The sequence below is a fragment of the Leuciscus leuciscus genome, assembly GCF_965113295.1.
Source record: "Leuciscus leuciscus genome assembly, chromosome: 2".
NCBI lineage: Eukaryota > Metazoa > Chordata > Actinopteri > Cypriniformes > Leuciscidae > Leuciscus > Leuciscus leuciscus.
Window position 1 is genome coordinate 65,237,869 of NC_138726.1, and position 24,801 is coordinate 65,262,669.

Below are 24,801 nucleotides of genomic sequence, written 5' to 3' on the forward strand. Positions count from 1 at the left end.
GCATGGAATCTCTTGTTTTTTTTCCCAAATCTTCACTCACGTCTCACCATTTTCTAAGGGGATTATCAACGTTTCTTCATTGGTTCGCTTTTAATTAGGCCTATTGTATTCGTATCCTTTACTGTGGTAAAGTAGAAAAACGCTCTAGGACAGATAGCCTAAATTTTTACTTGCATGTCAAATTCTTTTTAACACAGTTTGTGCTTGTTATTAGACATGGTAAGGCGCGTCAAGTTTATTTGTAAACCGCGTTTCACACGCGCAGGTGATTTTAGTTTCGCAAAGGCAGTGTTGAGAAGAGGAAGAGTTGTTGTAGTCGAGCACATTTGTGAGTCTGCTCAAGCTGTTGCATCCGTCTTTTCACATGCAATACAGGACGTAACACAAATGCAATAGCATGTCACTCTTTAGGCATCTTACAACAGTTCCCGCACGAGCGATTTTATAGTTTTTCATTGCAGAATATGCTAATTGAAGATAGTTAACTCCACATCAGCAACATAAATTCATCAACTAACCATTCAGAAACATCCTGTTGCATTCTACATGTTGTCACTTCTTCTTGAGTCTCTCCACCATTGTCAGACTCCAGTTTAAACATAAAAGGCTGAACAGTTTCTGACATTTTAGTGCGTGTCTGCATGAGGTAATTGGAGCTGCTAACTCTTGAAGCTCCGCCCTCTGTACTGGGAGCAGCAGCTCATTTGCATTTAAAGGGACAAACACGAAACAACGCATTTTTACTGACCCTCAAAAAGGTACAATTTTAACATGCTGTATAAATATATCTGTGGGGTATTTTTAGCTAAAACTTCACATACACACTCTGGGGACATCAAAGACTTATTTTACACATTGTTAAAAGTGGCATTATACCACCCCTTTAACTTAGGATGGACTGCTTTAACTCTTAGCCATGGCTGCGTTTCCCAAAAGCATAGTAAGCCTAAGCTGATCGTAGAACAATTGCATGGATCTCCTTGTATGGATGTACCTGTGTATTTATTAGAAGACTACGTACTACCTTCAGAGTGTTTGTATGCGTTTACCTAACTCAAACTCTTTTTTTTCGTTACTCAAAAAACGCAATTTTCATCCGTGACTCAAAAACCGCAATATTATCCGAACTGTGAGTTTTGTAATTTTGTAATTTCCAGATTTTGCTTTCACTATTTAATAGTGGTGCAGCGGATCACATCACTATTAAGTAGTGAAAGCAAAATCTGGACTAGAAATTATTAAAATAACAGCAAATTGATATTTACACCTGGATGCAAATAAAATAGAACACTATTTGCACTTAAATAACATAAATTACATATGTTGGGTGGAAATAATTTACACAAATATTTATATTAGGGTTCAAAAATAAAATGATTAATACATTAAAATGAAGAATGTTACTATTTAGTTTGGAATGCAAATCACATGTGCCTTAAACATTGATCACACAACTTACCTCTGTTATGGTTTTGTTTTCTCTGTTTTTAAATGCTGCTGATGATGAATTTGACAGTTCAGGTTCAAATTTTTCATTGCTGGAAAACCTAACTTGAACTGTAGAGGTTAAAGGAGTTGTGACCGTTGCTTCAGTTGTAGAAGTAAGTTGTGTTGTTGTTGCGGTTAGAGGGGAAGTCGTAGCTGCAGTGTCTGTAGTTGTAGTGCCCGCTGATGTTGGAGTTGGCTGAACTGTTGTAGTTTCAGTAGTTGTGGTGTCAGTTGATGTTTGAGATGTCTGAACTGTTGTGGTTCCTGTAGTTGTAGCGACAGTTGATGTTTGAGTTGTCTGAGCTGTTGTAGTTTCAGTAGTTGTAGCGTCAGTTGATGTTGGAGTTGTCTGAGCTGTTGTAGTTTCAGTAGTTGTAGCGACAGTTGATGTTGGAGTTGTCTGAGCTGTTGTAGTTTCAGTAGTTGTAGCGTCAGTTGATGTTGGAGTTGACTGAACTGTTGTGGTTTCAGTAGTTGTAGCGTCAGTTGATGTTTGAGTTGTCTGAGCTGTTGTAGTTTCAGTAGTTGTAGCATCAGTTGATGTTTGAGTTGTCTGAGGTGTTGTAGTTTCAGTAGTTGTAGCGTCAGTTGATGTTTGAGTTGTCTGAGCTGTTGTAGTTTCAGTAGTTGTAGCGTCAGTTGATGTTTGAGTTGTCTGAGCTGTTGTAGTTTCAGTAGTTTTAGCGTCAGTTGATGTTTGAGTTGTCTGAGGTGTTGTAGTTTCAGTAGTTGTTGCGTCAGTTGATGTTGGCTGAACTGTTGTGGTTTTAGTAGTTGTGGTGTCAGTTGATGTTTGAGTTGTCTGAGCTGTTGTAGTTTCAGTAGTTGTAGCAACAGTTGATGTTTGAGTTGTCTGAGCTGTTGTAGTTTCAGTAGTTGTAGCGTCAGTTGATGTTGGCTGAACTGTTGTGGTTTTAGTAGTTGTAGCGTCAGTTGATGCTGGAGTTGTCTGAACTGTTGTGGTTTCAGTAGTTGTAGCGTCAGTTGATGTTGGCTGAACTGTTGTGGTTTTAGTAGTTGTAGCGTCAGTTGATGTTTGAGTTGTCTGAGGTGTTGTAGTTTCAGTAGTTGTTGCGTCAGTTGATGTTGGCTGAACTGTTGTGGTTTCAGTAGTTGTAGCGTCAGTTGATGTTGGCTGAACTGTTGTGGTTTTAGTAGTTGTAGCGTCAGTTGATGTTTGAGTTGTCTGAGCTGTTGTAGTTTCAGTAGTTGTAGCGTCAGTTGATGTTTGAGTTGGCTGAGGTGTTGTAGTTTCAGTAGTTGTAGCGTCAGTTGATGTTTGAGTTGTCTGAGCTGTTGTGGTTTTAGTAGTTGTAGCGTCAGTTGATGTTTGAGTTGTCTGAGGTGTTGTAGTTTCAGTAGTTGTAGCGTCAGTTGATGTTTGAGTTGTCTGAGGTGTTGTAGTTTCAGTAGTTGTTGCGTCAGTTGATGTTTGAGTTGTCTGAGCTGTTGTAGTTTCAGTAGTTGTAGCGTCAGTTGATGTTGGCTGAACTGTTGTGGTTTCAGTAGTTGTAGCGTCAGTTGATGTTGGCTGAACTGTTGTGGTTTCAGTAGTTGTAGCGTCAGTTGATGTTGGCTGAACTGTTGTGGTTTTAGTAGTTGTAGTGTCAGTTGATGTTTGAGTTGTCTGAGCTGTTGTAGTTTCAGTAGTTGTAGCGTCAGTTGATGTTTGAGTTGTCTGAGCTGTTGTGGTTTCAGTAGTTGTAGCGTCAGTTGATGTTTGAGTTGTCTGAGCTGTTGTAGTTTCAGTAGTTGTAGCGTCAGTTGATGTTGGCTGAACTGTTGTAGTTTCAGTAGTTGTAGCGTCAGTTGATGTTGGCTGAACTGTTGTAGTTTCAGTAGTTGTAACGTCAGTTGATGTTGGCTGAACTGTTGTAGTTTCAGTAGTTGTAACGTCAGTTGATGTTGGCTGAACTGTTGTAGTTTCAGTAGTTGTAACGTCAGTTGATGTTGGCTGAACTGTTGTAGTTTCAGTAGTTGTAGTGCCCGCTGATGTTGGAGTTGGCTGAACTGTTGTAGTTTCAGTAGTTGTAGCGTCAGTTGATGTTTGAGTTGGCTGAACTGTTGTAGTTTCAGTAGTTGTAGCGTCAGTTGATGTTGTCTGAGCTGTTGTAGTTTCAGTAGTTTTGGTGTCAGTTGATGTTTGAGTTGTCTGAGCTGTTGTAGTTTCAGTAGTTGTAGCATCAGTTGATGTTGGCAGAACTGTTGTGGTTTCAGTAGTTGTAACGTCAGTTGATGTTTGAGTTGGCTGAGCTGTTGTGTTTTCAGTAGTTGTAACGTCAGTTGATGTTTGAGTTGACTGAACTGTTGTGGTTTCAGTAGTTGTAGCATCAGTTGATGTTGGCAGAACTGTTGTGGTTTCAGTAGTTGTAACGTCAGTTGATGTTTGAGTTGGCTGAGCTGTTGTGGTTTCAGTAGTTGTAACGTCAGTTGATGTTTGAGTTGGCTGAGCTGTTGTGGTTTCAGTAGTTGTAGCGTCAGTTGATGTCTCAGTTGACTGAGTTGTTGTAATTTCAGTAGTTGCAGAGTCCGTTGATGTTTGAGTTGGCTGAGTTGTTGTAATTTCAGTAGTTGCAGAGTCCGTTGATGTCTCAGTTTGCAGAACTGTTGTAGTTTCAGTAGTTGCGGAGTCCGTTGATGTCTCAGTTGACTGAGTTGTTGTAATTTCAGTAGTTGCAGAATCCGTTGATATCTCAGTTGGCTGAGCTGTTGTAGTTTCAGTAGTTGCAGAGTCCGTTGATGTCTCAGTTGGCTGATCTGTTGTAGTTTCAGTAGTTGCAGAATCCGTTGATATCTCAGTTGGCTGAGCTGTTGTAGTTTCAGTAGTTGCAGAGTCCGTTGATGTCTCAGTTGACTGAGTTGTTGTAGTTTCAGTAGTTGCAGAATCCGTTGATATCTCAGTTGGCTGAGCTGTTGTAGTTTCAGTAGTTGCAGAGTCCGTTGATGTCTCAGTTTGCAGAACTGTTGTAGTTTCAGTAGTTGCAGAATCCGTTGATATCTCAGTTGGCTGAGCTGTTGTAGTTTCAGTAGTTGCAGAGTCCGTTGATGTCTCAGTTTGCAGAACTGTTGTAGTTTCTGTAGTTGCAGAGTCCGTTGATGTCTCAGTTGGCTGAGCTGTTGTAGTTTCAGTAGTTGCAGAGTACGTTGATGTCTCAGTTTGCAGAACTGTTGTAGTTTCAGTAGTTGCAGAGTCCGTTGATGTCTCAGTTTGCAGAACTGTTGTAGTTTCAGTAGTTGCAGAGTCCGTTAATGTCTCAGTTTGCAGAACTGTTGTAGTTTCAGTAGTTGCAGAGTCCGTTGATGTCTCAGTTTGCAGAACTGTTGTAGTTTCAGAGTCCGTTGATGTCTCAGTTTGCAGAACTGTTGTAGTTTCAGTAGTTGCAGAGTCCGTTAATGTCTCAGTTTGCAGAACTGTTGTAGTTTCAGTAGTTGCAGAGTCCGTTGATGTCTCAGTTTGCAGAACTGTTGTAATTTCAGTAGTTGCAGAGTCCGTTGATGTCTCAGTTTCCCGAACTGTTGTAGTTTCTGTAGTTGCAGAGTCCGTTGACATCTCAGTTGGCTGAGCTGTTGTAATTTCAGTAGTTGCAGAGTCCGTTGATGTCTCAGTTTGCAGAACTGTTGTAGTTTCAGTAGTTGCAGAGTCCGTTGATGTCTCAGTTTCCAGAACTGTTGTAGTTTCTGTAGTTGCAGAGTCCGTTGATATCTCAGTTGGCTGAGCTGTTGTAATTTCAGTAGTTGCAGAGTCCGTTGATGTCTCAGTTTGCAGAACTGTTGTAGTTTCAGTAGTTGCAGAGTCCGTTGATGTCTCAGTTTCCCGAACTGTTGTAGTTTCTGTAGTTGCAGGGTCCGTTGATGTCTCAGTTTGCAGAACTGTTGTAGTTTCAGAGTCCGTTGATGTCTCAGTTTGCAGAACTGTTGTGGTTTCAGAGTCCGTTGATGTCTCAGTTTGCAGAACTGTTGTGGTTTCAGTAGTTGCAGAGTCCGTTGATGTCTCAGTTTGCAGAACTGTTGTAATTTCAGTAGTTGCAGAGTCCGTTGATGTCTCAGTTTGCAGAACTGTTGTGGTTTCAGAGTCCGTTGATGTCTCAGTTTGCAGAACTGTTGTGGTTTCAGTAGTTGCAGAGTCCGTTGATGTCTCAGTTGCCTGACTTGTTGTAATTTCAGTAGTTGCAGAGTCTGTTGATGTCTCAGTTTGCAGAACTGTTGTAGTTTCAGAGTCCGTTGATGTCTCAGTTTGCAGAACTGTTGTGGTTTCAGTAGTTGCAGAGTCCGTTGATGTCTCAGTTGACTGAGTTGTTGTAATTTCAGTAGTTGCAGAGTCTGTTGATGTCTCAGTTGACTGAGTTGTTGTAATTTCAGTAGTTGCAGAGTCCGTTGATGTCTCAGTTGACTGAGTTGTTGTAATTTCAGTAGCTGCAGAGTCTGTTGATGTCTCAGGTGACTGAGCTGTTGTAGTTTCAGTAGCTGCAGAGTCTGTTGATGTCTCAGTTGACTGAGCTGTTGTAGTTTCAGTAGCTGCAGAGTCTGTTGATGTCTCAGTTGACTGAGCTGTTGTAGTTTCAGTAGCTGCAGAGTCTGTTGATGTCTCAGTTGACTGAGTTGTTGTAATTTCAGTAGTTGCAGAGTCCGTCATTTTAATTTCAGTAGTTGCAGAGTCCGATGATGTCTCAGTTGACTGAGTTGTTGTAATTTCAGTAGTTACAGAGTCCGTTGATGTCTCAGTTGATTGAGTTGTTGTAATTTCAGTAGTTGCAGAGGCCGATGATGTCTCAGTTGACTGAGTCATTGTAGTTTCAGTAGTTGCAGAGTCCGTTGATGTCTCAGTTGTAGTTTGAGAAGTGGTACTACAAAATACTGTTGTTAAAAAGATCAAAGTAAAAATCTAAATAACAGTCATCATGGAGCAACTGTCACACTTAAATAAGTAATAAGTTAAATAAATAATTTTCATGATCAGTAACTTACGGACCTAAAGTCAACACTGTAATGATCAGTGCTTTCCTACTCATCTTGGTAGCTGTCAAATAGCTCACCTATAAACATATACATAAGATCAGAAAATACATAAGGAAAGGCATCTTGAGATCATTTTGACATGTCATTTACAGTGAAAAAACAAACCAAAAAAACGTATGAATACAAACACCCTCTTTCCAGCACGGGAACCTGTGATGACTCCTTTTTTGTCTGTATATCAAAAATGATTTGTCATTTTGTACAGTGCACATTAAGATGAAAGTAGTTATCATAAATAACAAGACAACAAGGGAAGAATCGCAGTTCTATTTAGAAGTTTGAAGTCAATAAGATTTTAAATGTTTTCGAAAAGAAGCCTCTTCTGCTCACCAATGCTGCATTTTAGGGCTGCACCATATCATTTCAGCATCAACATTGCAATGTGCAATATCACCACAAGGTGGCAGTATCACAATTTCACCACAAGGTGGCAGCAATAGGGTTAAGTCCAGGTGTAGCGGTAAACCGTGAGTGAGTGACCATTAAAGGTTCGGACTTGGCTTTTTATCAGGAATTTGGGATACCACCATGGCCACATCAAAGAAGCAAAGTAGATAAGAAGGGCCATCGATTTTATGAGCACTGGAAATCTGATCATTTTTTCACTGGGAGTCATAATAATTGCATTTGTATAAATTGCTTAGAGACTTAAACAGCTGTGCTAGTCTTTTCTTCCCTACTGAAATCCTAGTGAAGCGTCTTCTTGAACAAGAGAATCTGTTACATAATTGTTTAAAAAGCCTGATGGATTTATGCTAAGTGCCTGTCAGTGTAACTAAATAAAAATAGTGCTTTTGTTTGGTAATAATTGCATATTTCATCAATATTTGATTATGATTATAATGATTATAATATAAATTGATAGTGCAGCTGAATATTGAATATGAAGAATTCAGATGCAAAAGCCTCTAAGTGCCATCCGAAATTTTCTTCTAGAATGATCATTTTTATAAAGCTTGTATATTTAAGTTAAGTAATTTCACTTAAATGACAATTAATAGGTAATTTGCACTGCCATTTAAGTGAAATTATTTAACTTAAATATACGAGCTTGATAAAAATGATCATTCTAGAAGAAAATTTCAGATGGCACTTAGAGGCTTTTGCATCTGAACTCTTCATATATACAATTGTAATGTAGTTTCCCATATGAAAACTTCTCAAGTTAATTGAACATTGCTTTATTATTGGTAAATTTATACACTGAATGTATACAGTGAAGACTATGCCGTGTTATTTTACATTTGATTATTCATTTTATGCCCCTAAATACTGTTAGGCTTACCTGAAAAACATAAAGCACAAGTTTATTTCATTTGTATCTTTATTCCATTGTATTTATCTACACTTGCAATTTGTTTATTATTTTCTATGCAGATTTACTCCACTACAACATCAATAGACCTAATCTTTCTAGAATTATTTATCATTTTCAAATAGAGCTTTTCAAGTAATCCGGTGAAAATGTTTTCATATCGCAATATATGTCGCAGAAAAACAAAATATCGCAATATCAGTTTTTTTTATTAATTTTTTTTATATCGTGCAACCCTACTGCATTTCTTTAAAAATACAATAAACACAGTCAAATATTATTACAGTTTTAAATGGCTGTTGTCTATGTGAATATACAGTAAAGTGTAATTTATTCCTGTGATCAAAGCTGAATTTTTCGCATCATTACTCCAGTCTTCAGTGTCACATGATCCTTCACAAATCAGTATAATATGAGGATTTGATGCTCAAGAAACATTTATGATCATTATCAGTGTTGAAAAAAGTATTATTTCTGTAAAAATTGTCACTTAATAGAATCCTTTAAAATTGCACAATTGCCTTTCGTAAAAAAAAAGAAAAAAAAAATCATACCGATCCCAAACTTTTGAACTGTAATGTAGATTAAGAACAAAATTATGAAATTAAACTTTTTTCCAACATCAAGGGTTTTTATATGCTATCCTAAAACCTACATTCAAGTACCTACACACATTTTAAGATGTAAAACATTATTGTACTTCCTCATGATATCATTATTGTTCATGGCTATTAATTTAGCATTTATTATAGTATCCTATTGCATTTGTATTGTTTTATCTTTAATGTCTGGAGAAATTTATGAAAATCACTCCAACTGCATCTTCAAATTTAGACAATTTTAAAATATTTGTACTTAAATGAATCGCTTATTATAGTTGCTGTTGAAGTGTCTCAGACATTTATTACAATATGCATGGAGTATAAAGTCTGATTCTGTTATAACTCTTATATGATACACAACAACAACAACAACAACAACAAAAAGGCTCAATTGAGAAAATTAAGAAATATTGTATGGTTAATATATGATTATGATTATAAATAATTATGGTTATAGTAATATTGAACTCAGTCAAACTCACCGAAACCATTGCTTATCTGAATGTAATATCCCACACACAGGTTAAGCTGTAAATCCCTTGGTAAACTTGTTCATGCTCTCCTCAAAGTCACTGTTTTTATTAGCTTCGAGTCACATGACACAGTTGTCACTGTGAGTGGTTTGTTCGTTATTCCATTCCATCTTTAACCAAACTAGAAATACCTACTTATACAACAATGCATTCCTCCCTAAGCATTCAGTTTTATGTAAATATCTCATTGAAAGGCAAGCGAAAAGGTGTGTGTTCGCTGTTGAGTTTGTTGCAGGTGTTTTAGTTCAAACGATTAAACCTATAAAACAGACAAAATGCTTCTATAGGCTGCTTTATCACTTGTAAAGAGCAGTGTATATTACGTTTGTTGAGCATTTGTTGCACATTTGTTTAATTTACGTGAGCATATAATGAAATACCTATTTCAAAAAGTCAAAAATGTCTTTCCAAACCTTTCTTCTGTAGAACACATTGGACCTCATTGGCTTTTATTGTATGGATGAATAAATATTGAAGGAGAACATGCACAATATGAGAGTTTGAAATTAGGGTGAGTAGATGATGGCAGAAATAAACTAATTTATGCTAATTATCCCTCATTAGGGCGGAATGAAAGGTTGTGATGAAGAAGAAGAAGAAGAAGAAGAAATACATTTTATTGTCCCCAGAGGGAAATTTGTTTTGAACTCAAGGTGTATTTACATTGACAATACATTGGAACATAAACAACAAATACAATAAAAACATAAATCTCTAACCTTAAAAAACTTTTACTCATAGATTAACATTTTAATTTAATAAAGATTTTCTCATAAAAAAAAAAAAAAAGATTTCATAGTGCATTTATTCATTCATTAAATTAGTGGATGCTTTTATCCAAAGCAACTTACAAATGAGGAAAATCACAAACAGTTTGTCGTAGGAGTCAACAATATTCATACTAATCTTTAAAGCATAAACAAGATTCCACTGAAAAAATTTTTTTTGTACATTTCACAGCTAATAAACTAAGTAAAGTAAGTACTAAATTAAGTAAATTTAACTGATAATTACAAAGAAACTGCAAATACCTCAATAAATTAAATGGGAAAGACTGAATTAGTGTTTTCTTGTAAAACGCACTCCAGTTATCCGTTTTATTCACAACTTTGAAAAGGTATATTGAAATGTAGAAAAGAGAAATTTTGTGTTGCATGACAGGTTTTAGCATAAAACGGGATCACTATAACCCTAAGACAGTCCTGTAGATAATTATATTAAACGTATTTCTACATATGATACATATTATATTTTATATTTTGTTGAAATGGAAGTTAGTCTTCATGCACCATTAAAATGATTCTTCAAAATATGCTTCCTGTTTCACTTGTTTTTGTTTCGGTCTTTGCGTACGTGTGTTTGTTTGTTTGTTGGGTTGTGATAAGCACTTAGTCATATGATCTGACATAGATACATTGAAATAACTGGAATAACTGGAATAGTCTTCCTGTGCGTTCAGTTGCCACTGAAACATCTCAGATAATTCATCGCTTATATGGTCAATCTCTTTCTGGCAACAGTTCGCAGAGAAACAATTTCTGCACAATAGAAGCTCTCTGAATTACACACTTCACCTTTAAGTAGTTTTGTGTGACTGTTTCATGATTGTGACTTGATTTACTAGAGGGTAATTAAAGGTAATAGTTTTAAACATGGGTTCTTGGTGTGTGTTATCAACTTTTCCTTCTCTGGTGATGTCGTTTTGTGAGTTTGTGAGATCTGTTGGTATTGAAGACATGTGGTTTGACAAGGTGCCTGTGATTGTAGTTGCTTCTGATTCGGGAACGTTTAGCCCTGGTTGAATGGATAAACCCAAAGGAGAATCTCGGTGTTCATAAGCTAATGTGGAGGTCACAGGTTCAGGAGACGAGATTGAGTCATTGCTTTCCATGTCCATTGATATTGGCGTGGAACCAGGTGTCACTGCTTGTCTTGAAACTGTTCCCTGTAAAGAAAATGGTTGAATGTGACAAACTTACCACATATTGTAGGGTAAAAAAGGTTCAACACGCATTGTATTAGGGCTGGGCAATAAAACAATAACGATAATTATCACATACATTTTTCCCTCAATACATTTTTCCAGTGAGAAGCGCTTGAATTCAGTGAAGACGACGAATGTCTCGGTGATTTAAACTAGTTTAAAGCCAGATGAAACGGCTCTGACAAACACTGTTTGCAACGATACAGACTGAAGGCTTTTCAATCAACAAATCACCATCATTTACAATGGATATTAATATGGAATTGTATTATATTATTAATGTAGACATGTATTAAATGTATTAAAGGACTCGTAATTGAATATAATTGCAGTATTGTTTGTGATTAAGCTATGGGCATTTATACTAAATATATCAAGGGTGTGTGGTCTATTGATAACTGCTACATATAATATATATTATATAAATATAATATAAAACTATAATATAAAACTGCTGCTTCTGTGTAGATGAGAGAAGCAAAGTGTATGAGCGTTGTGCACACGCTACATTGATTATAATAATAATAATAATAATTCATTACATTTATATAGCGCTTTTCTCGGCACTCAAAGCGCTTTACATGGAAGGGGGGAATCTCCTCAACCACCACCAATGTGCAGCATCCACTTGGATGATGCGACGGCAGCCATATTGCGCCAGAACGCCCACCACACACCAGCTTACTGGTGGAGAGGAGACAGTGATGAAGCCAATCAGTATATGAGGATGATTAGGAGGCCATGATGGACAGAGGCCAAGGGGCAAATTTGGCCAGGATGCCGGGGTTACACCCCTACTCTTTCGAAAGACATCCTGGGATTTTTAATGACCACAGAGAGTCAGGACCTCGGTTTTACGTCTCATCCGAAGGAATGGCCAAGCATTCGCCCTCAAAATAGTATCTGAATAACATGCGCAACGCGCCACTGACTTTACACTAGGTTTTTCCTGGTCAATTGTTTTCTGAAACTGCATAATAGCACCAGGGAATGTTTGTGCCAGAACACGCCTCCTCTTTTCACTGAACCGCCCCCGGGAGCGCAAGTTCATTCCCTAATTTACCGACGTGCGTCTGTGGAGGGAAAAGTCCGCTGTGCGAGGGTGTAAAATAGGAATGATACATGCGTCGCTGTACAAAGTCAATTGCACTGGGTGCAAGATAGGGCCCTTATCCCAAATTCCCTCGTTTGATGTGTACAATAAAGCTTACATGATAAAATGTTGGTAATACGTATACGTCAGTCATTTATTTAACTGCCAAACAACTGTAACTTTCTTTAAATCTGTGCGTTATGGAGGGTTTAGGGTAAGCGGATCCACAGCATGTTGATGTATCATCATCAGTGTCCCACGTTATCATTGTTTTGCTGGCTTATGGGGGATTTCATGCTCAGGGAAAGCTTTATGCTCGCCCATGAGGAAAAATGTGTGAAATTTGTTTTTTGGAAATATCACCAAGACCTACATTGTAATTTTAGTGTAAAATACTGGCAAATGAATGGCTTTAAGTAAAAGCGATGAATTACCATGTAATTTACGGGGGAAATTATTAAAAGGACATTCCTAGATGTCCCTGCTGGATGCATCATGTGATTTATATTTTATTTGTATTTATTTATTTGCATTTTACATATTTGCAAATTAGGATGTTTTTATTTATTTACATTTTCTTGTGTTTAGTTCATGTTTATTGCATTATTTTAGTGTCATGTGTGTTACTCTGATGGTGTTTTGTCTTTGTGTGTGTTGTTGCCATGTAACTTTATATTTTACAACCTGTATTACAATTCCGAAAAAAGCTGATGCTCTGTCACACACCTCACACTTTAAAAGTACAGTAAGTGGTGTGCTTGTGCTGTAACAGTACCTGAGTTTGCAGATGGTTAGTAACCAGCACATGCATTGTTGATGTTCCCTGTAGAGTTGATGTTCTGAAACCAGTTACAGATGTTTGTGAGAGCTCTCGAATGCTGAGTTCAGTCGTAGGAGTAGTTGTGTTTGTTGGCTCAGTTGTAGATGTATGTTCTGTTGTAGATGTTGAAGGAGTTGTGGTCATGTCTTCAGATGTAGATGTAAGTTGTGGTGCTGTCGTTGTTGTAAGAGGGTCAGTAGTTGTAGCTTTATGTTCTGTTGTAGATGTTGAAGGAGTTGTGGTCATGTCTTCAGATGTAGATGTAAGTTGTGGTGTTGTCGTTGTTGTAAGAGGGTCAGTAGTCGTAGATGTATGTTCTGTTGTAGATGTTGAAGTTGGCTGAGCTGTTGTAGTTTCAGTAGTTGTAGCGTCAGTTGATGTTGGAGTTGTCTGAGCTGTTGTAGTTTCAGTAGTTGTAGCGTCATTTGATGTTTGAGTTGTCTGAGCTGTTGTAGTTTCAGTAGTTGTAGCGTTAGTTGATTTTGGAGTTGTCTGAGCTGTTGTAGTTTCAGTAGTTGTAGTGTTAGTTGATTTTGGAGTTGTCTGAGCTGTTGTAGTTTCAGTAGTTGTAGCGTCAGTTGATGTTTGAGTTGTCTGAGATGTTGTAGTTTCAATAGTTGTAGCGTCAGTTGATGTTTGAGTTGTCTGAGATGTTGTAGTTTCAATAGTTGTAGCGTCAGTTGATGTTGGAGTTGTCTGAGCTGTTGTAGTTTCAGTAGTTGTAGCGTCAGTTGATGTTTGAGTTGTCTGAGATGTTGTAGTTTCAATAGTTGTAGCATCAGTTGATGTTTGAGTTGTCTGAGGTGTTGTAGTTTCAGTAGTTGTAGCATCATTTGATGTTTGAGTTGGCTGAGCTGTTGTAGTTTCAGTAGTTGTAGCGTCAGTTGATGTTTGAGTTGGCTGAGCTGTTGTAGTTTCAGTAATTGTAGCGTCATTTGATGTTGGAATTGGCTGAGGTGTTGTAGTTTCAGTAGTTGTAGCGTCATTTGATGTTTGAGTTGGCTGAGCTGTTGTAGTTTCAGTAATTGTAGCGTCAGTTGATGTTGGAATTGGCTGAGATGTTGGAGTTTCAGTAGTTGTAGCGTCAGTTGATGTTTGAGTTGTCTGAGCTGTTGTAGTTTCAGTAGTTGTAGCGTCAGTTGACATTTGAGTTGGCTGAGCTGTTGCAGTTTCAGTAGTTGTAGCATCATTTGACATTTGAGTTGGCTGAGCTGTTGTAGTTTCAGTAGTTGTAGCGTCATTTGATGTTTCAGTTGGCTGAGCTATTGTAGTTTCAGTAGTTGTAGCGTCATTTGATGTTTGAGTTGGCTGAACTGTTGTAGTTTCAGTAGTTGTAGCGTCAGTTGATGTTTGAGTTGTCTGAGCTGTTGTAGTTTCAGTAGTTGTAGCGTCATTTGACATTTGAGTTGGCTGAGCTGTTGCAGTTTCAGTAGTTGTAGCATCATTTGACATTTGAGTTGGCTGAGCTGTTGTAGTTTCAGTAGTTGTAGCGTCATTTGATGTTTCAGTTGGCTGAGCTATTGTAGTTTCAGTAGTTGTAGCGTCATTTGATGTTTGAGTTGGCTGAACTGTTGTAGTTTCAGTAGTTGTAGCGTCAGTTGATGTTTGAGTTGTCTGAGCTGTTGTAGTTTCAGTAGTTGTAGCGTCATTTGACATTTGAGTTGGCTGAGCTGTTGCAGTTTCAGTAGTTGTAGCATCATTTGACATTTGAGTTGGCTGAGCTGTTGTAGTTTCAGTAGTTGTAGCGTCATTTGATGTTTCAGTTGGCTGAGCTATTGTAGTTTCAGTAGTTGTAGCGTCATTTGATGTTTGAGTTGGCTGAACTGTTGTAGTTTCAGTAGTTGTAGCGTCAGTTGATGTTTGAGTTGGCTGAGCTATTGTAGTTTCAGTAGTTGTAGCGTCATTTGATGTTGGAGTTGGCTGAGCTGTTGTAGTTTCAGTAGTTGTAGCGTCATTTGACGTTTGAGTTGGCTGAGCTGTTGTAGTTTCAGTAGTTGTAGCGTCATTTGATGTTTCAGTTGGCTGAGCTATTGTAGTTTCAGTAGTTGTAGCGTCATTTGATGTTTGAGTTGGCTGAACTGTTGTAGTTTCAGTAGTTGTAGCGTCAGTTGATGTTTGAGTTGGCTGAGCTGTTGTAGTTTCAGTAGTTGTAGCGTCAGATGATGTTTGAGTTGGCTGAGATGTTGTAGTTTCAGTAGTTGTAGTGCCCGCTGATGTTGGAGTTGTCTGAGCTGTTGTAGTTTCAGTAGTTGTAGCGTCAGTTGATGTTTGAGTTGGCTGAGCTGTTGTAGTTTCAGTAATTGTAGCGTCAGTTGATGTTGGAGTTGTCTGAGCTGTTGTAGTTTCAGTAGTTGTAGCGTCAGTTGATGTTGGAGTTGTCTGAGCTGTTGTAGTTTCAGTAGTTGTAGCGTCAGTTGATGTTGGAGTTGTCTGAGCTGTTGTAGTTTCAGTAGTTGTAGCGTCAGTTGATGTTTGAGTTGTCTGCGCTGTTGTAGTTTCAGTAGTTGTAGCGTCATTTGATGTTGGAGTTGTCTGAGCTGTTGTGGTTTCAGTAGTTGTAGCGTCAGTTGATGTTGGAGTTGTCTGAGCTGTTGTAGTTTCAGTAGTTGTAGCGTCAGTTGATGTTGGAGTTGTCTGAGCTGTTGTAGTTTCAGTAGTTGTAGCGTCAGTTGATGTTTGAGTTGTCTGAGCTGTTGTAGTTTCAGTAGTTGTAGCGTCAGATGATGTTGGAGTTGTCTGAGCTGTTGTAGTTTCAGTAGTTGTAGCGTCAGTTGATGTTTGAGTTGTCTGAACTGTTGTGGTTTCAGTAGTTGTGGCGTCAGTTAATGTTTGAGTTGGCTGAACTGTTGTAGTTCCAGTAGTTTTAGGAGTTGTTGGCGTTGTTTCCATTATAGATGTAAGTTGTGTTGTTGTTGCTGTAAGAGGGTCAGTAGTTGTAGTTTTATGTTCTGTTGTAGATGTTGAAGGAGTTGTGGTCATGTCTTCAGATGTAGATGTAAGTTGTGTCGTTGTCATTGCTGTAAGAGACTCAGTAGTTGTAGATGTATGTTCTGTTGTAGATGTTGAAGGAGTTGTTGGCGTTGTTTCCATTAGAGATGTAAGTTGTGTTGTTGTTGTTGTTGTTGTAAGAGGGTCAGTAGTTGTAGATGTATGTTCTGTTGTAGATGTTGAAGGAGTTGTGGTCATGTCTTCAGATGTAGATGTAAGTTGTGTTGTTGTTGCTTTGAGAGGGTCAGTAGTTGTAGATGTATGTTCTGTTGTCGATGTTGAAGGAGTTGTGGTCATGTCTTCAGATGTAGATGTAAGTTGTGTTGTTGTTGCTTTGAGAGGGTCAGTAGTTGTAGATGTATGTTCTGTTGTAGATGTTGAAGGAGTTGTTGGCGTTGTTTCCATTATAGATGTAAGTTGTGTAGTTGTTGCTTTGAGAGGGTCAGTAGTTGTAGATGTATGTTCTGTTGTCGATGTTGAAGGAGTTGTGGTCATGTCTTCAGATGTAGATGTAAGTTGTGTTGTTGTTGCTTTGAGAGGGTCAGTAGTTGTAGATGTATGTTCTGTTGTAGATGTTGAAGGAGTTGTGGTCATGTCTTCAGATGTAGATGTAAGTTGTGTTGTTGTTGCTTTGAGAGGGTCAGTAGTTGTAGATGTATGTTCTGTTGTAGATGTTGAAGGAGTTGTTGGCGTTGTTTCCATTATAGATGTAAGTTGTGTTGTTGTTGCTGTAAGAGGGTCAGTAGTTGTAGATGTATGTTCTGTTGCAGATGTTGAAGGAGTTGTTGGCGTTGTTTCCATTAGAGATGTAAGTTGTGTTGTTGTTGTTGTTGTTGTAAGAGGGTCAGTAGTTGTAGATGTATGTTCTGTTGTAGATGTTGAAGGAGTTGTGGTCATGTCTTCAGATGTAGATGTAAGTTGTGTTGTTGTTGCTGTAAGAGGGTCAGTAGTTGTAGCTTTATTTTCTGATGTAGATGTTGAAAGAGTTGTGGTCATGTCTTCAGATGTAGATGTAAGTTGGTTTGTTGTTGCTTTGAGAGGGGCAGTAGTTGTAGATGTATGTTCTGTTGTAGTTGTTGAAGGAGTTGTGGTCATGTCTTCAGATGTTGATGTAAGTGGTGTTGTTGTTGCTGTAAGAGGGTCAGTAGTTGTAGATGTATGTTCTGTTGTAGATGTTGAAGGAGTTGTGGTCATGTCTTCAGATGTAGATGTAAGTTGTGTTGTTGCTTTAAGAGGGTCAGTAGTTGTAGCTTTATTTTCTGTTGTAGATGTTGAAAGAGTTGTGGTCATGTCTTCAGATGTAGATGTAAGTTGTGTTGTTGTTGCTTTGAGAGGGTCAGTAGTTGTAGATGTATGTTCTGTTGTAGATGTTGAAGGAGTTGTGGTCATGTCTTCAGATGTAGATGTAAGTTGTGTTGTTGTTGCTTTGAGAGGGTCAGTAGTTGTAGATGTGTGTTCTCTTGTAGATGTTGTAGATGTTGGCGTTGTTTCCATTATAGATGTAAGTTGTGTTGTTGTTGCTTTGAGAGGGTCAGTAGTTGTAGATGTATGTTCTGTTGTAGATGTTGAAGGAGTTGTGGTCATGTCTTCAGATGTAGATGTAAGTTGTGTTGTTGTTGCTTTGAGAGGGTCAGTAGTTGTAGATGTATGTTCTGTTGTAGATGTTGAAGGAGTTGTGGTCATGTCTTCAGATGTAGATTTAAGTTGTATTGTTGTTGCTTTGAGAGGGTCAGTAGTTGTAGATGTATGTTCTGTTGTCGATGTTGAAGGAGTTGTGGTCATGTCTTCAGATGTAGATGTAAGTTGTGTTGTTGTTGCTTTGAGAGGGTCAGTAGTTGTAGATGTATGTTCTGTTGTAGATGTTGAAGGAGTTGTTGGCGTTGTTTCCATTATAGATGTAAGTTGTGTAGTTGTTGCTTTGAGAGGGTCAGTAGTTGTAGATGTATGTTCTGTTGTAGATGTTGAAAGAGTTGTGGTCATGTCTTCAGATGTAGATGTAAGTTGTATTGTTGTTGCTTTGAGAGGGTCAGTAGTTGTAGATGTATGTTCTGTTGTCGATGTTGAAGGAGTTGTGGTCATGTCTTCAGATGTAGATGTAAGTTGTGTTGTTGTTGCTTTGAGAGGGTCAGTAGTTGTAGATGTATGTTCTGTTGTAGATGTTGAAGGAGTTGTTGGCGTTGTTTCCATTATAGATGTAAGTTGTGTAGTTGTTGCTTTGAGAGGGTCAGTAGTTGTAGATGTATGTTCTGTTGTAGATGTTGAAAGAGTTGTGGTCATGTCTTCAGATGTAGATGTAAGTTGTGTTGTTGTTGCTGTAAGAGGGGCAGTAGTTGTAGATGTATGTTCTGTTGTAGATGTTGAAGGAGTTGTTGGCGTTGTTTCCATTATAGATCTAAGTTGTGTTGTTGTTGCTTTGAGAGGGTCAGTAGTTGTAGATGTATGTTCTGTTGTAGATGTTGAAAGAGTTGTGGTCATGTCTTCAGATGTAGATGTAAGTTGTGTTGTTGTTGCTTTCAGAGGGTCAGTAGTTGTAGATGTATGTTCTGTTGTAGATGTTGAAGGAGTTGTTGGCATTGTTTCCATTATAAATGTAAGTTGTGTTGTTGCTGTAAGAGGGTCAGTCGTTGTAGCTTTATGTTCTGTTGTAGATGTTGAAGGAGTTGTGGTCATGTCTTCAGATGTAGATGTAAGTTGTGTTGTTGTTGCTGTAAGAGGGTCAGTAGTTGTAGATGTATGTTCTGTTGTAGATGTTGAAGGAGTTGTTGGCATTGTTTCCATTATAAATGTAAGTTGTGTTGTTGTTGCTGTAAGAGGGTCAGTACTTGTAGATGTATGTTCTGTTGTAGATGTTAACGGAGTTGTGGTCATGTTTTCAGATGTAGATGTAAGTTGTGTTGTTGTTGCTGTAAGAGGGGCAGTAGTTTTAGATGTATGTTCTGTTGTAGATGTTAAAGGAGTTGTGGTCATGTTTTCAGATGTAGATGTAAGTTGTGTTGTTGTTGCTGTAAGAGGGTCAGCAGTTGTAGATGTATGTTCTGTTGTAGAAGTTGAAGGAGTTGTTGGCGTTGTTTCCATTATAGATGTAAGTTGTGTTGTTGTTGCTTTGAGAGGGTCAGAAGTTGTAGATGTATGTTCTGTTGTAGATGTTGAAGGAGTTGTTGGCGTTGTTTCCATTATAGATGTAAGTTTTGTTGTTGTTGCTTTGAGAGGGTCAGTAGTTGTAGATGTATGTTCTGTTGTAGATGTTGAAGAAGTTGTTGGCGTTGTTTCCATTATAGATGTAAGTTGTGTTGTTGCTGTAAGAGGGTCAGTAGTTGTAGATGTATGTTCTGTTGTAGATGTTAAAGGAGTTGTGGTCATGTCTTCAGATGTAGATGTAAGTTGTGTTGTTGGTGCTGTAAGAGGGGCAGTAGTTGTAGATGTATGTTCTGTTGTAGATGTTAAAGGAGTTGTGGTCATGTCTTCAGATGTAGATGTAAGTTGTGTTGTTGGTGCTGTAAGAGGGTCAGTAGTTGTAGATGTATGTTCTGTTGTAGATGTTAAAGGAGTTGTGGTCATGTCTTCAGATGTAGATGTAAGTTGTGTTGTTGGTGCTGTAAGAGGGGCAGTAGTTGTAGATGTATGTTCTGTTGTAGATGTTGAAGGAGTTGTTGGCGTTGTTTCCATTATAGATGTAAGTTGTGTTGTTGGTGCTGTAAGAGGGGCAGTAGTTGTAGATGTATGTTCTGTTGTAGATGTTGAAGGAGTTGTGGTCATGTCTTCAGATGTAGATGTAAGTTGTGTTGTTGTTGCTGTAAGAGGGTCAGTAGTTTTAGATGTATGTTCTGTTGTAGATGTTGAAGGAGTTGTTGGCGTTGTTTCCATTATAGATGTAAGTTGTGTTGTTGTTGCTGTAAGAGGGTCAGTAGTTGTAGATGTATGTTCTGTTGTAGATGTTGAAGGAGTTGTGGTCATGTCTTCAGATGTAGATGTAAGTTGTGTTGTTGTTGCTGTAAGAGGGTCAGTAGTTGTAGATGTATGTTCTGTTGTAGATGTTGAAAGAGTTGTGGTCATGTCTTCAGATGTAGATGTAAGTTGTGTTGTTGTTGCTTTCAGAGGGTCAGTAGTTGTAGATGTATGTTCTGTTGTAGATGTTGAAGGAGTTGTTGGCATTGTTTCCATTATAAATGTTAGTTGTGTTGTTGCTGTAAGAGGGTCAGTAGTTGTAGCTTTATGTTCTGTTGTAGATGTTGAAGGAGTTGTGGTCATGTCTTCAGATGTAGATGTAAGTTGTGTTGTTGTTGCTGTAAGAGGGTCAGTAGTTGTAGATGTATGTTCTGTTGTAGATGTTAAAGGAGTTGTGGTCATGTTTTCAGATGTAGATGTAAGTTGTGTTGTTGTTGCTGTAAGAGGGTCAGTAGTTGTAGATGTATGTTCTGTTGTAGATGTTAAAGGAGTTGTGGTCATGTTTTCAGATGTAGATGTAAGTTGTGTTGTTGTTGCTGTAAGAGGGTCAGCAGTTGTAGATGTATGTTTTGTTGTAGATGTTAAAGGAGTTGTGGTCATGTTTTCAGATGTAGATGTAAGTTGTGTTGTTGTTGCTGTAAGAGGGGCAGTAGTTGTAGATGTATGTTCTGTTGTAGATGTTGAAGGAGTTGTTGGCATTGTTTCCATTATAAATGTAAGTTGTGTTGTTGCTGTAAGAGGGTCAGTAGTTGTAGCTTTATGTTCTGTTGTAGATGTTGAAGGAGTTGTGGTCATGTCTTCAGATGTATATGTAAGTTGTGTTGTTGTTGCTGTAAGAGGGTCAGTATGTTCTGTTGTAGATGTTAAAGGAGTTGTGGTCATGTCTTCAGATGTAGATGTAAGTTGTGTTGTTGTTGCTGTAAGAGGGGCAGTAGTTGTAGATGTATGTTCTGTTGTAGATGTTGAAGGAGTTGTTGCCGTTGTTTCCATTATAGATGTAAGTTGTGTTGTTGTTGCTTTGAGAGAGTCAGTAGTTTTAGATGTATGTGTTGTTGTAGATGTTGAAGGAGTTGTTGGCGTTGTTTCCATTTTTGATGTAAGTTGTGTTGTTGTTGCTTTGAGAGGGGCAGTAGTTGTAGATGTATGTTCTGTTGAAGATGTTGAAGGAGTTGTTGGCATTGTTTCCATTATAAATGTAAGTTGTGTTGTTGCTGTAAGAGGGTCAGTAGTTGTAGCTTTATGTTCTGTTGTAGATGTTGAAGGAGTTGTTGGCGTTGTTTCCATTATAGATGTAAGTTGTGTTGTTGTTGCTTTAAGAGGGTCAGTAGTTGTAGATGTATGTTCTGTTGTAGATGTTGAAGGAGTTGTTGGCGTTGTTTCCATTATTGATGTAAGTTTTGTTGTTGTTGCTTTGAGAGGGGCAGTAGTTGTAGATGTATGTTCTGTTGTAGATGTTGAAGGAGTTGTTGGCGTTGTTTCCATTATAGATGTAAGTTTTGTTGTTGCTGTAAGAGGGTCAGTAGTTGTAGCTTTATGTTCTGTTGTAGATGTTGAAGGAGTTGTGGTCATGTCTTCAGATGTAGATGTAAGTTGTGTTGTTGTTGCTGTAAGAGGGTCAGTAGTTGTAGATGTATGTTCTGTTGTAGATGTTGAAAGAGTTGTGGTCATGTCTTCAGATGTAGATGTAAGTTGTGTTGTTGTTGCTTTCAGAGGGTCAGTAGTTGTAGATGTATGTTCTGTTGTAGATGTTGAAGGAGTTGTTGGCATTGTTTCCATTATAAATGTTAGTTGTGTTGTTGCTGTAAGAGGGTCAGTAGTTGTAGCTTTATGTTCTGTTGTAGATGTTGAAGGAGTTGTGGTCATGTCTTCAGATGTAGATGTAAGTTGTGTTGTTGTTGCTGTAAGAGGGTCAGTAGTTGTAGATGTATGTTCTGTTGTAGATGTTAAAGGAGTTGTGGTCATGTTTTCAGATGTAGATGTAAGTTGTGTTGTTGTTGCTGTAAGAGGGTCAGTAGTTGTAGATGTATGTTCTGTTGTAGATGTTAAAGGAGTTGTGGTCATGTTTTCAGATGTAGATGTAAGTTGTGTTGTTGTTGCTGTAAGAGGGTCAGCAGTTGTAGATGTATGTTTTGTTGTAGATGTTAAAGGAGTTGTGGTCATGTTTTCAGATGTAGATGTAAGTTGTGTTGTTGTTGCTGTAAGAGGGGCAGTAGTTGTAGATGTATGTTCTGTTGTAGATGTTGAAGGAGTTGTTGGCATTGTTTCCATTATAAATGTAAGTTGTGTTGTTGCTGTAAGAGGGTCAGTAGTTGTAGCTTTATGTTCTGTTGTAGATGTTGAAGGAGTTGTGGTCATGTCTTCAGATGTATATGTAAGTTGTGTTGTTGTTGCTGTAAGAGGGTCAGTATGTTCTGTTGTAGATGTTAAAGGAGTTGTGGTCATGTCTTCAGATGTAGATGTAAGTTGTGTTGTTGTTGCTGTAAGAGGGGCAGTAGTTGTAGATGTATGTTCTGTTGTAGATGTTGAAGGAGTTGTTGCCGTTGTTTCCATTATAGATGTAAGTTGTGTTGTTGTTGCTTTGAGAGAGTCAGTAGTTTTAGATGTATGTGTTGTTGTAGATGTTGAAGGAGTTGTTGGCGTTGTTTCCATTTTTGATGTAAGTTGTGTTGTTGTTGCTTTGAGAGGGGCAGTAGTTGTAGATGTATGTTCTGTTGAAGATGTTGAAGGAGTTGTTGGCATTGTTTCCATTATAAATGTAAGTTGTGTTGTTGCTGTAAGAGGGTCAGTAGTTGTAGCTTTATGTTCTGTTGTAGATGTTGAAGGAGTTGTTGGCGTTGTTTCCATTATAGATGTAAGTTGTGTTGTTGTTGCTTTAAGAGGGTCAGTAGTTGTAGATGTATGTTCTGTTGTAGATGTTGAAGGAGTTGTTGGCGTTGTTTCCATTATTGATGTAAGTTTTGTTGTTGTTGCTTTGAGAGGGGCAGTAGTTGTAGATGTATGTTCTGTTGTAGATGTTGAAGGAGTTGTTGGCGTTGTTTCCATTATAGATGTAAGTTGTGTTGTTGCTGTAAGAGGGTCAGTAGTTGTAGCTTTATGTTCTGTTGTAGATGTTGAAGGATTTGTGGTCATGTCTTCAGATGTATATGTAAGTTGTGTTGTTGTTGCTGTAAGAGGGGCAGTAGTTGTAGATGTATGTTCTTTTGTAGATGTTAAAGGAGTTGTGGTCATGTCTTCAGATGTAGATGTAAGTTGTGTTGTTGTTGCTGTAAGAGGGGCAGTAGTTGTAGATGTATGTGTTGTTGTAGATGTTGAAGGAGTTGTTGGCGTTGTTTCCATTTTTGATGTAAGTTGTGTTGTTGTTGCTTTGAGAGGGGCAGTAGTTGTAGATGAATGTTCTGTTGTAGATGTTGAAGGAGTTGTTGGCGTTGTTTCCATTATAGATGTAAGTTGTGTTGTTGTTGCTGTAAGAGGGGCAGTAGTTGTAGATGTATGTTCTGTTGTAGATGTTGAAGGAGTTGTTGGCGTTGTTTCCATTATTGATGTAAGTTGTGTTGTTGTTGCTTTGAGAGGGGCAGTAGTTTTAGATGTATGTTCTGTTGTAGATGTTGAAGGAGTTGTTGGCGTTGTTTCCATTATTGATGTAAGTTGTGTTGTTGTTGCTTTGAGAGGGGCAGTAGTTGTAGATGTATGTTCTGTTGTAGATGTTAAAGGAGTTCTTTGCGTTGTTTCCATTATTGATGTAAGTTGTGTTGTTGTTGCTGTAAGAGGGTCAGTAGTTGTAGATGTATTTTCTGTTGTAGATGTTGAAGGAGTTGTTGGCGTTGTTTCCATTATTGATGTAAGTTGTGTTGTTGTTGCTGTAAGAGGGTCAGTAGTTGTAGATGTATTTTCTGTTGTAGATGTTGAAGGAGTTATTGGCGTTGTTTCCATTATAGATGTAAGTTGTGTTGTTGTTGCTTTGAGAGGGTCAGTAGTTGTAGATGTATGTTCTGTTGTAGATGTTGAAGGAGTTGTGGTCATGTCTTCAGATGTAGATGTAAGTTGTGTTGTTGTTGCTTTGAGAGGGGCAGTTGTTGTAGATGTATGTTCTGTTGTAGATGTTGAAGGAGTTGTTGGCGTTGTTTCTATTATAGATGTAAGTTGTGTTGTTGCTTTGAGAGGGTCAGTAGTTGTAGCTTTATGTTCTGTTGTAGATGTTGAAGGAGTTGTGGTCATGTCTTCAGATGTAGATGTAAGTTGTGTTGTTGTTGCTGTAAGAGGGTCAGTAGTTGTAGATGTATGTTCTGTTGCAGATGTTGAAGGAGTTGTGGTCATGTATTCAGATGTAGATGTAAGTTGTGTTTTTGTTGCTGTAAGATCGTCAGTAGTTGTAGCTTTATTTTCTGATGTAGATGTTGAAAGAGTTGTGGTCATGTCTTCAGATGTAGATGTAAGTTGGTTTGTTGTTGCTTTGAGAGGGGCAGTAGTTGTAGATGTATGTTCTGTTGTAGTTGTTGAAGGAGTTGTGGTCATGTCTTCAGATGTTGATGTAAGTGGTGTTGTTGTTGCTGTAAGAGGGTCAGTAGTTGTAGATGTATGTTCTGTTGTAGATGTTGAAGGAGTTGTGGTCATGTCTTCAGATGTAGATGTAAGTTGTGTTGTTGCTTTAAGAGGGTCAGTAGTTGTAGCTTTATTTTCTGTTGTAGATGTTGAAAGAGTTGTGGTCATGTCTTCAGATGTAGATGTAAGTTGTGTTGTTGTTGCTTTGAGAGGGTCAGTAGTTGTAGATGTATGTTCTGTTGTAGATGTTGAAGGAGTTGTGGTCATGTCTTCAGATGTAGATGTAAGTTGTGTTGTTGTTGCTTTGAGAGGGTCAGTAGTTGTAGATGTGTGTTCTGTTGTAGATGTTGTAGATGTTGGCGTTGTTTCCATTATAGATGTAAGTTGTGTTGTTGTTGCTTTGAGAGGGTCAGTAGTTGTAGATGTATGTTCTGTTGTAGATGTTGAAGGAGTTGTGGTCATGTCTTCAGATGTAGAT

General features: G+C 38.1%; 1 protein-coding gene and 1 long non-coding RNA gene across 2 annotated transcripts; both read right to left on the bottom strand.

The window, feature by feature from the left end:
• Nucleotides 1–5,720: 5,720 nt before the first annotated feature.
• LOC309492625 lies at nucleotides 5,721–8,993 on the bottom strand. The gene is made up of 3 exons (XR_014203614.1): nucleotides 8,904–8,993; nucleotides 6,458–6,521; nucleotides 5,721–6,342 (listed from the first exon to the last, which is right to left on the bottom strand). It is a non-coding gene; the product is annotated as an uncharacterized lncRNA (long non-coding RNA).
• Nucleotides 8,994–9,554: 561 nt separating this feature from the next.
• LOC309488766 (uncharacterized protein) lies at nucleotides 9,555–16,567 on the bottom strand. Its single transcript, XM_082157096.1, has 2 exons — nucleotides 12,807–16,567; nucleotides 9,555–10,899 (listed from the first exon to the last, which is right to left on the bottom strand). The coding sequence occupies exon 1, from the start codon at nucleotides 14,090–14,092 to the stop codon at nucleotides 13,094–13,096; it is 999 nt and encodes a 332-aa protein (XP_082013222.1). The 5' UTR covers nucleotides 14,093–16,567; the 3' UTR covers nucleotides 9,555–10,899; nucleotides 12,807–13,093.
• Between the last annotated feature and the right edge of the window lie 8,234 nt (nucleotides 16,568–24,801).